This window comes from Vicia villosa, linkage group LG5 (genome assembly GCF_029867415.1).
Source record: "Vicia villosa cultivar HV-30 ecotype Madison, WI linkage group LG5, Vvil1.0, whole genome shotgun sequence".
In the NCBI taxonomy this organism is placed as follows: Eukaryota; Viridiplantae; Streptophyta; class Magnoliopsida; order Fabales; family Fabaceae; genus Vicia; species Vicia villosa.
In genome coordinates this window covers 151,186,894-151,202,463 of record NC_081184.1, presented here as the reverse complement: position 1 = coordinate 151,202,463, position 15,570 = coordinate 151,186,894, and the positions used below count along the sequence as shown (strand labels likewise).

General features: G+C 34.2%; 1 protein-coding gene and 1 long non-coding RNA gene across 2 annotated transcripts; both read right to left on the bottom strand.

Annotated features, from left to right (window-relative positions):
- Window positions 1-7,407: 7,407 nt before the first annotated feature.
- LOC131603198 (nonsense-mediated mRNA decay protein 2-like) lies at window positions 7,408-10,482 on the bottom strand. Its single transcript, XM_058875479.1, has 3 exons — window positions 10,293-10,482; window positions 9,639-9,807; window positions 7,408-8,091 (listed from the first exon to the last, which is right to left on the bottom strand). The coding sequence occupies exons 2-3, from the start codon at window positions 9,756-9,758 to the stop codon at window positions 7,645-7,647; spliced, it is 567 nt and encodes a 188-aa protein (XP_058731462.1). The 5' UTR covers window positions 9,759-9,807; window positions 10,293-10,482; the 3' UTR covers window positions 7,408-7,644.
- Window positions 10,483-13,634: 3,152 nt separating this feature from the next.
- Window positions 13,635-14,088, bottom strand: LOC131607791 (uncharacterized). The gene is made up of 3 exons (XR_009285412.1): window positions 14,022-14,088; window positions 13,833-13,928; window positions 13,635-13,747 (listed from the first exon to the last, which is right to left on the bottom strand). It is a non-coding gene; the product is annotated as an uncharacterized LOC131607791 (long non-coding RNA).
- Window positions 14,089-15,570: the final 1,482 nt, after the last annotated feature.

Sequence of the window (15,570 nt, the reverse complement as noted above, 5' to 3'; positions counted from 1 at the left end):
CAGTCCATATGAGTGTAGCTTCGAGTATCAACCAACTTCGGTCGGAACCAAAGCCAGCCATCTCGCTACTTTCTAATAGGCCAAGGCCAAGTTCAACTAGGGTTCTAGGGCAAATTAGTGCTTAATGACACCACGCAGCAGCCAAGTGTTTCCTCGAGTCGGATCCCAAGGAACACCAGGACAAACCAATGTGTCACACTAACGATGGCCACCAGTTCAACCACATCAGTATACGCTGTGCAGTCTCCTTGGTCTCATGCCATTTACCTAAGGTTCTCAGATCCGGGTTAGGATCTTTCACACAAGTAAATACCCAAAACAGCCTTTGAAATATAAAGCAAACAAATCAAACAATTAAAGTGAATCCTAAACTCTAAGGTAACCCCTCTTTTAATCGAAAGCATCCCCAGCAGAGTCGCCAGTTCTGTAATACGGTGAATTGACTTTTATTTGAAATGTTGCGGATAGCAAGAGTCGCCACCGACTTTTATTTTATCCAAATTAAATCAGAAAGGCTAAAAGAACAGGAAAATACCTTTTAAAAAGATTTTGAGTTCGGGGGGTAAGTTATACAAAGGGAAGGTGTAAGGCACCCTTCGTATCCATGGTTATCCATGGGCTCTTAATTGCTTAGCTCACTTTGTTTGAAATGTTTGAATTGATTGAAAAGATTGAGAAAAGTTTGGATAAGAACTTTAGCTTGTAAATAAGCGTAGTCTTTTTTAATTTGATTTGAAAAGAGTGGGAAAAGAGTTTTGAATTTGATTTTGAATTTTAAATAGAGCAAGCAATTAATAGCAACTACCCTAAGTTTAAGAAACGTTCTTTTAGCTTTTCAGGCGAAAGGATCTATCCGTACCATAAAAGGGCAGGAAGTCTTTCAATTGGATGTTAAGGGTCATCGAGAAATCATTCGCCATAAGACTATCCCATGCCATAAAGAGGCAGGTAGTCTAAGGGAAGGATATAATAGTCATTTAATTTTCTTAGGCATCATGCGAGGATACCTTAGCAATAGGACAATCATCTTTATTTTTCTGAGGCAGCATCGAGGGACTAGATGATTTTTATTCTTTAAGGCAACCTTGCTTTAGGTATCCTCGGAATCGAGGGACTTTGACTATTTAGCATACTTAGAGGCAACAGGTTTATTAGGCAACAGGCAACAAAGGCAACAAGAGAGGTTACCCTAAAGGTGAGTGTGTGCACCAATCACGTGGTTAATTCAGATAATTTATCTTATAATTAGTGATCTAATTTATTTTCAAGGCTTGCACTCCCTAGGATTACTAACCACGCAGTTTAAAATGAGCAGAAATTAAAGGCAGAAGGATAAATGTCCTACGCTATTACAATAAACACCTGCGGGGATGGGGGATTAAAATAGAAAATAAAATAAATGAATAATTAATTTAATTCATCTTGAGCCTTGATCTTCCTCGAACCCTTGATCAACTCTACAAATTAAGAGGAAAATAAATAAGGGTGAGTGTATTGACTATTCGAGACAAACCCTATTTTGGGCAAAAGGCAAAAAGTAAAATAATATTTATATAAAATAAAATAAGGATTGGAAACTTAGCTCTGATGGTGCGTAGTCAGAAGATCTTGGCCAACCCTGAAAAATGAAGAAGAGAAAGGTAGAAAACTTTTTGTGGCAAATACAAGGCATTGATAATAAATAAAAGAGGGATTATGTAATTAAAAATAAAAAATAAATATATATAAAAAAATTAGAAAACTTAGCTTTTGGTCGGGCGAAGCGCGTGGCTGAAGAACTTGAAATAACCCTGAAAATTTGCGCCAAGAATAGATTTTTAGTGTATAAATGATCTACAATCCTTAATTAATTAAAGATCTACAAACCCTAAAAAGAAAACTTATTGTGACCTACAAGGTTTACCATTTAAAAATACCAACAAACCTAAGGCTATCAGGATTGATAAATGCCTCGAGGTTAACAAATATTTAAAACTAATTGATTAAAAGTATATATAAAAATAATAATTTTCTTATAAAAAGGTAATTATTTTTAATGTTTATGTGAAAAGTCGAGTGTCGATTAAATTAATAGTTATGTGAAATTATTATAATAATAAAAACATTTAAATTAAATAAGAAACCAAAAGAAATAAATAGATGTTTAAAAATAAAAAGGAAAATAAAGAAAGGAACTTAGCTGGGCAATGATTCGGTGTGGTGAGCTTGTGATGGTCCATGTGGGCTGTGGTCTCCTAGAGCGTTGGATGCAGTTGCTGGGAAGATCTGATGGTGAGAGCGAAGGGCGTACCGTGGTCTTGCGTATGGTCGCTGTGTTGGATCTGTTGCAGAAAATCCTGAAAAATAACACGTTTGAGGTGGGGATCGAACTCGCCCCCCCATAGTGAAAGCGTTTGCACACTTGCCAATTATACTGCTTAAAGTTCTTGATATATGTGTGCATTAATAAAAACAAAAAGGAAAATAAGAATGGTGAAGTCAGAGAACAAACGCGCGTGGGCCCTAGCATGTCGTTCGTGACCAATGAGCGTGAGATAGGAAGGTTGACTGGCCAATGGGGATTGGTGAGAGGTAGGAGACGTCTGACCCACCATTAAAGGCTCCCCACGCGTGCGCCAACATTTCAAACGTCCAAGTCATCATCTTCTCCACCATTACCTGCGGATTTAGCCATGGCAATTGCTGCAGAATTTCCTGCAGATAAACCTTCAATTTTTCTGGAATTTTAGAACCTGCAAAATTGATCCAAACACGCGAACGTAGCGACCCAGATACACTAATTAACACGCTAGGAATCTACTGGTGCCATCGATTTGGACAAATACGGCCTGTAAATTGCGATACGAACAAGAAAATAAATTGTGCCCTAGCCATGGTGGTTCGCCTCCTACGCGTGAAAGCTCAGTGCCATTGATCCAAACCTTCTTAAAAGTATGCCAGGAACTCAAAGAGGTAGTTAGATTAAGTCAAAACGCATTAATAAGTGTAAAACGAAAAATCAAATATGGAAGAACATAAAGAAATTAATACATAGATCCTGGGCGTTATAGGACTTGATAAACACTCTATTATCGCTCCATACCACCTGAGGAAGAGATTAGAATGGCTGCTTGGACTTGAAAAAGATTGGAATCATGAAAACGGATTTCTCACTTTTCTTTGAATTTTGTAATTTGGAACCCTAGTCTTTGGCCTTCCAATTTCGTCCCCTTTATTCTGAATGAGCTCCAATATATATAAGGGTTGGGATTAGGTCAAATATTCTTGGACAAATCGTGTGATTGATGGCTTAAAAATATGAAAATATTTTATTGAATTTTGAATAGAATCTTTCTTATTTTGGCTCAAATTTTGATCATCTCTTTCCAATCTCTCTTGCCACGATTTTGGAATGTTTATTTGATATTTAATTGAATCAAATTTAAAGCAAAATCAAATCTTCTATTATTTTTATAATTTTATTTAATTAAATTATGATTTTAATGGATAAAATCTATAAAATAATAAATAAAACTAATAAGAATGTAAGAGATGTATTCCATGGTCGTGGATGGGCTTAAGATGATATTAGAACCAAAAGAAATCAAGCCCATTTAGAAGTCTTTTGAATTTTTGGTCTTTTTCCCTCATATACACCCTTGAAAATAGATGAACTTCTACACCCTGCCATTTCTTCATATCTCCATATTTTTTCAAGATTGTGAACTTTTTGGAAACCTTAGGGAGTCCTCTAACCAGTGTCTTTGGTTCCATATCAAAATTATTTTCCATTCTCATTTTATACCCTTTTGGAAAAAGTGTCTTCTTGTTGACTTTTGAAAAGGACTTATAATGTATGAAGCCATATCTCTTAGATTATTGACCTATGAGCTTTAATTCTTGGACCATTGGATAGAGGAATGAATTCCCTTCAAAATGAGCTTTGGTGGGAATTTTTCTAATGAAGTATGAATATTTGGTGAATTTTCAAAGTTTCGTTAACTTTTTCAGTTTATGCCCAAAATAGTAACTTTTGACTTTTGACTTTTCTGATCTTTCCTTGTATCATCATGATCAACCCTTGATCAAATGATGATTTTAGGGTTAAGAGGATGTTGCTGACCCTATGGAACCACCTTGAGCCATTGATTCAGTGATTTTCCTTTGAAAGAACCAAACCCTTAGTTCAGAACTTTGTATAGGAGAATGTGTATAGGAGCTTTGCATATGGATTTGAAACTTGAATAGGAGAAATAGTGTGGGCAAATTTTGGGGTATGACAGTGGGAATATAACATTCCCATGGAAATAAGTTCAACCAACTCTAACTTCCCACTATCACTCACATTTACTATTATTGTTTATCATTATTCTTAAGAAACTAAATTCTTACTATTATTGTTTATCATTATTCCTAGGAAACTAAATTCTTACCAAACATATAAGTTAGATTAATATTCCAAGGAATACTAATCCTGAATATACAATTCCAAGGAATAATTTTTTTAACCTTGAAACAAACACATCCTAGAGGTGCAGTCCGCCTCCTTTTCTAAACGAATTCTCTCGCCTTCTTTCTCCACCCTGACTTCTTTGTTCCATTCTATGTTATCCTCTGTTCTTTCTGTTCGATCCTCACTCTTATCTTTCTCTATTTTCTAAATCAATTCACCTCTCTCAATAAGTTCTCTCACCTAACTTATCAACAATCTCTTCCTCTCCTCTCGATCCACCATTAAGGAGCCTTAGAGCTCACAAACAAATCACCATGAAATCACACACACACCAAGCAAAATAGCAACATAAATTTTGAACGCAAACAACAAAAACAACCATGAAAGGGAGAAATAATCCTTAATATTCACCAACATCTAACAAAAATGGAAAGTCAGTCGAGTTACCGTCGGAGAGGAGAGTTCTTCAAAAGTTGTTGAGAAATGTGCTTCAATTCTTCTGTTCCTTCTCCTCAGGTTCGGATTGTTAAAGGAATTGACACGATTTCGTCGGTGTTTGATTGGGATAGATGCGGAGTTTCTTCTTCTACTTCAAGTCTCTTTGATTTTCACTCTTGCCTTTTTTTTCTCAATTTACATGTACTGATAAATTTCCCCTAAACCTAGTTTAGGCTTAACCTTATATCGCTAGGTTAATATTTTTTAAAATTCTAAGTCTACCTCACTTACTAACATATTTACTCCTTCCTCCTCTCTACTCCTAATTCACAATTCAGCTTCGTCTCTTACTATTTTATTTTAATTAAATAATTTAAAACATAATATAATTATTTTAATTACTAAAATAAGTTCTACTAATTTTAGCCCACTTCTACCCATCTATAATTACTCTTACACTCTCATTTTGAGGTCACACACCCCCATCACCCAAATTAATTCAATTATCGCACATAATAATTAAATAAAATATCGAAAAATCATTGTAAATCACAAATAATTTAAAATTAAACAAATTAGAAAAACTTGGATGTTACACTTTTTGCTCATTGTCGCAAGATCCTTCGATTCCTCAATTGCTTCCCAACAACGTATTGCTCCGTAACAGTTTCTCCACATGCTTTTACTTGGTTCACCAACCGAGTAATTCTCATCCTGTAATCGTTGATTGTCTTTTTTTCCTCCATTTGAATTAATTCAAGTTGACATTTGTGAGTTTGTAACCTCATTACCTTTGCCTTGTAATCCACTTCATATGTCTTTTCCAAGATTTCACACGCTTGCTTTGACGATTCACAATCACCAACTTTCTCGAGGTTGTCACTTTTCACCCATTAATGGATCAAAAACAACACCTTGAAGTCTTGCTTCTTCTCTTTATGTGTTGCTCGATGTGCATCTGTTGCACCTTCGATAAGAGGATTCATCTCGTTGTTGATCACTTTAAGAACATCTTGATTGTCAAACAGCACTTTCATTTGCTTACACCATTTGTCGTAATTCTTCGCATCAAGGATGGATGAGTTTATAGGTATTCTCTCATTGGAGATAGAATTCATGTCACACAATAGGTGTTTGGTGGATCAGACAATGCTCTTGATGCCAAATGTTAGAACTTGGAATCACTTGATTGGTGAAAATTGAGGATTTGAATGTGGAGTGTGTGTGTGTATGTGTGTGTGTGTGTGTGTGTGTGTGTGTGTGTGAGAGAGAGAGAGAGAGAGAGAGAGAGAGAGAGAGAGAGAGAGAGAGAGAGAATTGAGAGTGAGAATATTTTCATTAACATTGACAACAATACCACTAAGGTCTTTATATGGTTAGAAGTAGATTGGGATACAAGCAATTAAGCCAAAATAATAGAAAACAGAAAATCTTGCACTTGTAACTGATTACACTAAACATGTAATCAATTACAGTTGTTACAAAATTAAATTTAATATAGTGGTAACCTGTTACAGCAACCGATTATGGTAATCATCTACTACGAATGTGTAACTGATTACACCAATTTTAGAATCATTTTTTCTCAACTTATTTGACTTTTTTACATACTTGTAACCGGTTACAAGCCTGTGGTAATCAGTTACAACACTTGAATTATGTATTTTTCTCATATTAGAAAATTCACTGATTAGATAATCCTTAAAATCAATGGTATTTCTTATTATAAAATATGTTTTTGACCAAGTAATTACACCTGAATTTTTATTTCACCTCTCTAAGTAATGTTCATATTGTCCAACACATGAATGTTAGACAAAGATCCTTACATTTATCTTCAAAATTATCCTCTCTAATGAAAAAATTCCATGCAGCCTCTAGTTTAGACCGCCTTCCTCCGTCCTAAAATTATTGTGATAGTTGGTCATTTTACACATATTAAAAAAATGTGATAAATGAAAGAGATAATATTTTTTTTTACCAAACTATCCTTATTTTTTATTGGTGTATTCAAATCATCATAAATGCATAGTGAAAAAATAATAAATTGAGAGTATTAAATAGATTAAGAGTGTATTTAGTTCTGCGGTGAAAAAAATTGATTATGTAAAATTGATTTTGGATAAAAGTGAGTTAAAGGTAAAATGATTAATGTTTGGAGAAATATTTGCAAAAGTGAGTTGAACATTAAATTCTAGTGTAAAAATCACATTAATCAAAAGCTATAAATCCTAGCTTCAAGTAAAATCAATTCTAAAAAGCATAATCAATTCTGCTCGAGATCAACCAAACACGTCAAAATTAATTTTAGACGTTCAGAATCAATTTTATATGCCTCAAACATGAAACCATACATAACCATACATAGACTAAGTCAAAGGAGTCTGACTGAATATCCAACACAAATTGTAGCACTCTAGTAACATTAACTCACTTTTATTTTCTTTATATTAATGTAAGTGTCTTGTATGTATCTAAGTTAGAGATTCATAGAATAGAGTACAAATAACAGAGTCAGTGAAGTGGGAAAAGTCGAGTTAAAACAAGGATCACAATTTTTCTCCAGTTAATTTAAGACTGTCTGCTTAACATAATGTAGCATTCTAATTACGCAATGGTAAACACAGATATCAATTAAAACATGTCCTACTACATAGGCCTCCCTTATAATGTAAATAACAACATAGAAGTTTAGAACTGAATGAAACAACATGGAGTTAGAAGCCAAATCCAAACACAACAATACACGAAGGAGGCGTGACTAAAACCTAAGTTCACTTCTTCCTTTTCTTTGGTGGCTGCAAAGCTTCTTCGTCCTCATCCTCCTCCTCTTCTTCATTCTCTTCTTCATCAACACCTTCCTCCTCGTCCTCTTCTCCACCCTCTTCCTCATCATCGTCATCCTCGTCCTCATCATCGTCTTCATCAGGGTCATCGCCATCTTCATCATCTTCCTCTTCTCCGTTTTCATCTGCACCACCAGCACCGCCTTCAGGTGCCTTCTTTGAGTTGCTCTTGTTGTTGGAATTGTTACCATATCCACCATCTTCAGAAGACAATTCATCTTCTCCTTCTCCAAATGCACCATTTCCATCGTCATCTTCTTCATCTTCATCATCATTGCCATCTTCTCCTTCAGCGTCAAGTTGCTTGTTTTGACTTGAGGTTTTACTCTCTCCTTTTGTTATAGGCATGTTGGTTAGCATTAGCTCATAGAATTCCTGCACCCATTTATTAAATTATTTATTAATATACAGAGAAACAACAAGTATTTAAGAATTAAGACTATGTTTAGTGATTACCACAAAATATATAGACCCCCCAAGAACATTTTCAAAGAATAATGATATCCTAAACTATATAGTGTGATTTTTTATCACAAATGTGACTATCGGACACTAGAAAAGTGAATTTAATTCAAGACCTAAAATATTTTTTTTTATGTGGTTGGATATTATAGAGGGTATAACTAAAAACATTTAAATTCAATGAGTTCAAATCTTAATATTGTAATATTGTCATTGTCTTGTACTACTCACGTTGTAATATCTTCTGTACCTTATTTTGAGTTTATTTAATGACATTGTGTCAGTGTAAAATTGTAATCTAATAAGAGGTCATCATTTTTCATGGAACCGTACAAAAGTATGGTAACGTAGTAAAGTAGTGAATTCTCTTTGGACCCAACGTTTTTTTTTGGGAATTTCACTTTAATTAAAAAAATATATTGTATATTAATGTGTTCCATTTTTGTGGAACTAAAATAAATAAATAAACATGTTCCCTTTAGTGTATAGAAAATTTTCAAATTATCATTTAAACAATGTCTTAAAAGTTAAAAAATATTAATTATAGCCAACATAGATTATAACAAAAAAATACAGCAATTTGAAAATAGAATCAAGTTTAAGAATAATTTGAAAAACAATAATATTTATAAATTTTTATATTTATTATATACATATTTATATTGATATAATTATATTAGCCTTGCACAAGTTGACCGACATCACATAATAGGATAATAGTGGGCCCCATCGCCCATCATATTAGATTCGACCCATCCGTTTTCTCCACCCAGGATACTAGGAAAAGCAGAACCCAAAACGACAACAGAAAAAGCAGAAACCAAAACGACACGCGTTTAAGGTAGTACGTGCTTTACGCTCAAAAGCATATCCAACCGAATAATCCACTACCACCGATTACGAATCCGCTTCTCTCTCAACTTTTGAATTTTACTCTTACCTTCCCATCTTTATTATTTTTTACACAAAATTCAACTTTATTTCTGAAAAAAAAGGTTAAAAGATTTGTAAAGAAAAGTGAAAGTTTGTCAAAAAAAATTTAAAACGATATATTTTACAGAAAAGGTGTGCGTACGTTAGCAAACACCTATATCAAAAAGTTAAAATCAACCGGCGAAAATAGAAAGATACGCAAAGGATAAGTTATGCCTCATCACTTTCCAAATCGGTTACCCACTTACCCTCAAAAATTGGTACAGGCCGGTGATTCGTCAACATGCGCAAAATAGCGCACGTTAGAGGCATAAGCGCATGATATATCGATAAAGACAAAAGAAAAACCTTTCATAATCGTTTACAGTGAGAAAACACAAATTGCTTTCAACGAAAAGATACACACAGTAGTTTAGATAACGCTAGATCTCGTCAAGATTGAAACAGGTAAAAAGCTTTTAACACTTTAAATTCTCTTTACACTTAAAGCGAAGTTAAGAGTGAAGCGACGAAGAAAAAGTACTTACCGGAGCCAAAAGCGTGGCTTTGATTACAGCGGAAGCTAACAAACTCACAAGCACTTCCGCGGCGTACGTTAACGCGCCATAAGGGAGCGTGGCCATCATCGAACTCTGTTCAGTCTCCATTTCGTGTAACAAACAAACAAGTCCTTTCTCAAACCACAAAAATTTTATCCTGAAAATAATAAATAATTATCATTAATTTCAAAAAAATAATAATTAAAAAAATTATATCACCATCATCGCTAGATTAGATTTTCTGCAAAATCACGACAGCTTCTGCTCTTGTTTCAGAATCATGACACCAATTATTATTTTAAATTAATTTTAACAAATAAGCTAAGAAAACCTAAATTATACAATATTCAGAACAAGATAAAAAAATTCACTAAAATTATTTAACCGAAAATTAAGCTGATTATGAAAGCATATGAACAGCAGTTAAACTTTTTTTGCTTTTAAAAGTGAAACATAGCAAAATTGAACGAATAACCGGAAGAAGAAGCGTTTCTGAAGAAAAAAAGAAAATAAAACTAAGAATAAATTTCAAATTTCAACGTAGATCGAAAAAAATAGAAACAAAAAGCATAAAAAGTGAAGTAAGAAGAGAAAAACTGAGAATTATCAAGAATTGTAGAGAAGAAAGATGAAAGAGGTTACCAGAGAAGAAGATCTAGAGACTGATAAGCAAGATCTGAGGGTTTGAAGCACTAAAACCTCTGAAAAATAGGAGAAGAAAGCTCGTACATTATGGACCGTTGGATCTTGATCGATGAAACACTGAGCTTCGAAATATAGAAATATCAGAGGTGAGTGAGAGAAAGAGAGAAGGAGACACAGGTTCTGCTCGTAATTTCTCAGCCAAGTTTCGGGCAGTTAGGGCAGAATTCAGAAACGTAAAAATCGAATTACGGGCTGCCCGAAGAGGCAGGTAAGGACAAGTGTGGGTTTTGTTAATTTGAAAATGGTTTTTTTTGGGTTTTTTTGAGAATCGTTTTCATTCATTACCCGGTCTTCACCGGAAAGTCAAGTTTTATTTATTTTATTTTATTTTATAAAATAATAATAAAACATTTTTTTTAATTTTAATAGTAAGAATTACTCCACACGTGTACGAAGTCTCTCACGTGTGAGGATTGTACTTCTTGTCTGCTAATATTCCAAAAATTGTTATCTTCTTCAACCATGGTTATTTGCTTACTCTACTCTGGTTTATCTAGGGTTAACTACACCATGTAGAGTTGGAGAGTTGTTGAAATATCAAGGGTATATTAAATTCGCAAATTTAAAAAGGAATCCACCACAAAGATATTTTTCGGTATTAAATACAAATCAGGGAACCTTTTAAAGATGGAATAAAGTATAACCACCCTTCGAAAAAAGTTGGAATAAATAAACCATCGAACCAATTGCAGTAATTGTGATGAAATAATTAATAAATTTCAGTTTGAGTGAATTTTTTTTTTTTGTATCTCTTCTTTTTTTTTTTTAATAGTATCCTTTTTTTTGTTTAAAAAAAATTAAAGAAAAAAAGAGTAAAAAAATTATAATATTAAAAATAAGTTTTTGACACGTTGGATGCAACAATGATACAAAATCCAAAAGGGGGTGAGTTGTAAATCAAGAGATCAAGTAGATGTATTGAGTTTCATCATAAAATCAGTATTTTGATTGTGGATTACTCTAAACAAAGTGTTTTCAAGTAAAATATTCTTAATATTTTGGATCAAGACAACATGTTTGTGATACTTATTTAAAGGAGTAGTGTTTTAAAAATTAGATTGAATCAATTTGTCAAATTGAGAATTGAGAGGTCATCGGTTTGGTTTAATTGTTAGATCAGGTAAGCTATTAAACCAGTGGGAATTGACTAAAATTGGCAAACCGACAATTTTAAAAAATTGGCAGGTTAAATGCTTGCTTTTTTCCTTTGAAAATACGACGCCATTTTGATGATAAAATAAAATTAAAATATAAATACACTTTGTTTAAAACTTGTTTGTAGCAATTTTCCATCATTAGAATTAAATTTACTACACATTACACATTGTTATTCAATTTATGTTGTAATTAATCTTTGTTCAAAATATATTGGAATTTTTATTTTGTACTCTTTTGTTGAATGTGATGATTATGTTTAGAATTTTAATTTAAAGAATAAATTTATGATATTTTGAAATTTTAATTTTTTTTTTAAGTATCTTATTTTTTTTTAAAGACCAAGTCATTTGATTCGACCAATTTAATAACTATATAATTTTGTTATAGAAATCGATTTATTCAACCGAGTTATCATGTTTAATTCGGTTTAGTCATCTGATTTGACCAATAACCCAGTGGTTCGACCAATGAGCTAGTGACCCAGTACCCTCACAGGTTTGATGATCGATCAGGTTTTTAAAACATTGCAAGGGAGACTCAATGAGGGTGATACTGAGGGAAGAATTTGGGTAGCAAGCCAATTCGATAATAGCCATATCTTGGGCTAGAAAGACCTCTGTGGATGGTCTAAAATTTTACTTGGAGAATATCTAAAGAGTTCAGGATGAATATAAAGAAGCAATTTTGTCATGTCCTGGATGAGGTGCGAAAGGTACCACCAAAACACGTATGAGTTGGCGTGCCATTAAAAATTCCATATACATAAATAATGATGCAAGTGTGGTTGAAGGAGTTCCACCTAGTGAAACGGTTGTTTGGGGGCCCTATTTAGTGAAGCAAAAGTAAAAGGAGTCTGCCATGGAGTGGGCGGCCAATGAGAGTCGATATCTGGGAATGGATTCATGTGATATGTATGTTGAGTTACAATTTCTCCAAGCCCCCCAAACTCTAACCACAAGTAGGTTATGACGGGTAGCATGACTCTCATTTTTTATCCAAGCATTTCCATCTAGAGTCAAGAAAAAATTTAGATGATTAAATCCAAGATACAACCAAAGGTTTCTAGAATCCCTACAATCACAGACACAATGAAGGAATGAGTCCTCTTCTACGCCACATTTGGAACACATGGCAAAACGGTCTATGTTACAATGATGAAGTATATAGAATCTAGGAACAGAGTTGTGACAAGCAAGTCAAAAGAGGGACTTGATTTTATCTGGAAGGCAGAGTCTCCAAATATGGTTAAGGCTCCAAATTAGGATCATGTAAATATTCTTTGTTATGAAGGATCTGGGCATAACCACTCTTGGTAGTGTAAGTTCCATTTATGTGATCGGACCAAGTGAAGACATATATTATATTGGGATTGAACACTACAACGAGGAAGGGCTTTTAAAGCGCTTTTTTTGGCCTTTAACAGCGCTTTAAAGCGCTGCCAAAGCCAGCGCTGGCATAGGCTACGAAAGCGCTTTTAAAAGCGCTCTGGTAGGCCCCCCCTATAAGAGCGCTTTTCTGGAAAAAGCGCTCTTGTAGGCCCCCCTTTAAGAGCGCTTTTCAGGAAAAAGCGCTCTGATAGGCCCCCCTTTAAGTGCGCTTTTTCCAGAAAAGCGCTGTGATAGGCCCCCCTGTGAGAGTAAAAAATAAAAAAAAAACGCAACATACTAAAGCGCTTTTGTAAAAGCGCTCTTATAGGGTGGGCTTTAAGAGCGCTTTTTCCAGAAAAAGCGTTCTGATAGCCCCCCCTATAAGAGCGCTTTTACAAAAGCGCTTTAGTATGTTGCTTTTTTTTTTTTCTTTTTTATTAATCTTTGGCAGCGCTTTTAAAAAGAAGCGCTTTAGTATGTGGGCCTTTAAGAGCGCTTTTTAGAAAGCGCTTTAGTAGCTAAATGAGGTATTTTAATGTGCAGCCTGTAATTTAATCCTCTCAGTCGACCTGTAATATTTTCGACCTGTAATATGTTTTCAGCCTGTAATATTTTCGACCTGTAATTTATTTTCGACGATATTATTTCAGCCATCAGTAAGACAATATATATATATATACTAATATAATACCATTATAATATCCAAAATTATATATATACATCATTACAACATCAATTATATTATAGTACTTCAATTCGACACAAATCCTACATGAAAAAGCGCTTAATATAAAAATGACACAAATCCTCTTTTATTTCTTCCAACTTAAGTTTCGGGTATCCAGCGGCACGGAATTCGTCAAGGTACTACAAAACAAAAACAAAATATGAATGATACATTTAGTTAAATGTAATAAATTATATGAAATTATCTTAAGTTATAAATTCATACCGTGAGCGGAATCTCTAATTGATTTGCCTGAAGGATTTCTTTCATAAACCTCAATACAAAGTATCCGCAATCGTAACTGTTTTTCTGTTGCGGACACTACATAGAAAAACAAATAAGATTCTATAGTTGTGCATTGTTTTATCAAGTAGCATAAATATATTATAAGCAACATTGTGAAAAATAATGTACCTGCACTTGGATCCAAGTAATGTTGCTAGATTTAGTTCGGGATACCTGTGCGTCCCGTTGACTTCGGAACACTTGTATTGATCTAATTAACAAATATATAAAAGCATATGTTTAGATCAATCCCACAAATAAGTAAATATATATATAAATATACACGAATATATATTTAGAACGATCCCACTTACAAATCAACGATGTCCTTCATGGCCGGATAATTGGTTCATTCACCATTTACCGAATTCAGATAATACACGACTTCCCTTATAGGGTTGATAGCAAGCAGCAACCAGTGTGCTCTATAAATAAAAACAATAGGTTATATGAAAATTTTGCTATACACAAAAGAAACAGAGATTAGATGAACAAAGAATGAGAAACTAACCCTACTGGTCGGGTATTATACGCCCAAAGATGCAGACATTCTGTATTGCCGGTGGACATGAATCTATCGACTAATCGCTGTCTAACTGATTCCCGTTCCGAAGCAATTGCCATTCCGCTGCAGTGGGCGGAAGACACGAAACGGAATCTGTTAGACAACGGAGTCCCGCGCAACACTCTGTCATACAACAACCTTAAATAAAAACATAATAAACATTAGATTATTTTCATTGAAATGTGTAAATAAATTATATTGTGGGACTAATTAAATAATATATCGGATGAGGGAATATTACCGGATGTATGAGTGCATGTTATTGACGCCTAGTTGATCATGCTTAAAAATCTCCTCCAAGTCATCAAGTGTAATAAGTGACTTGAATTCAATACCGAAGACACTCTCATCCATAACGATTTCACGTAAAGCACCATCCTTCAAATCGGACATATCAACCATTGTTGCGAGCGTCGACCGGTACCGAGGCACAAAAGCACCGCCTTTTTTTCCCGCTGGCTTCGGAGGACCAGTGGGTGGTACGGTACGAACTTGCTGCGTCACTTGTTGTGACTCTCGAGCGGATGCCTAAAAATCATATAAGTTAGGTAAAATATAAAATCATGCAGATTTAGATTCAGATTAATTATTAACACTTTAAATGTACCTCTTTTAGTGATGCAACAGACTCCTCCTCCTGTAAAATCCCTTTACCCTTAACTGTGGGTTTTATAGGAGCAGTCTAAAATTAAAATGTAAAAAATAATTAATAAACGGTTTAGAATTGACATTCGAAAACTAAATGATTCATAATCGTTTTCAATATACCTCATCACTAATGGTAATGAGCTCCGAGGGCCATGCAACAAATGATCCTATTGCATCTCGCAGCAATGTCGTCTCTGAGACCATGTCAGGTACCGGTAGCATCGCATCATGATCTACTACAACATCCACCGATACTTTCAGGTGTCCATCCGGGAGCGGTCTATGATGAAGTAAATCTCCCAAAGTGTTGTGCACTTTTCCCTTGCCAACTAGTCGATAACTCGGTTCCGATAAGTATAGTTGGCAAGATGAAATGCCCTAAACCAATAGTAAATATAAAGTCATTATCATTAATAAAATAGAACAATTTAAAAGGAAAAAAAATTATAATTACCTCGGGAAATT

Coding starts and splice junctions, on each gene's coding strand:
- LOC131603198 (XM_058875479.1), bottom strand. CDS start 9,758: ATGGAGACTGAACAGAGTTCGATGATGGCCACGCTCCCTTATGGCGCG. Junction 8,092..9,638: donor AAGCCACGCTTTTGGCTCCG/GTAAGTACTTTT, acceptor AAATGGGTGCAG/GAATTCTATGAGCTAATGCT.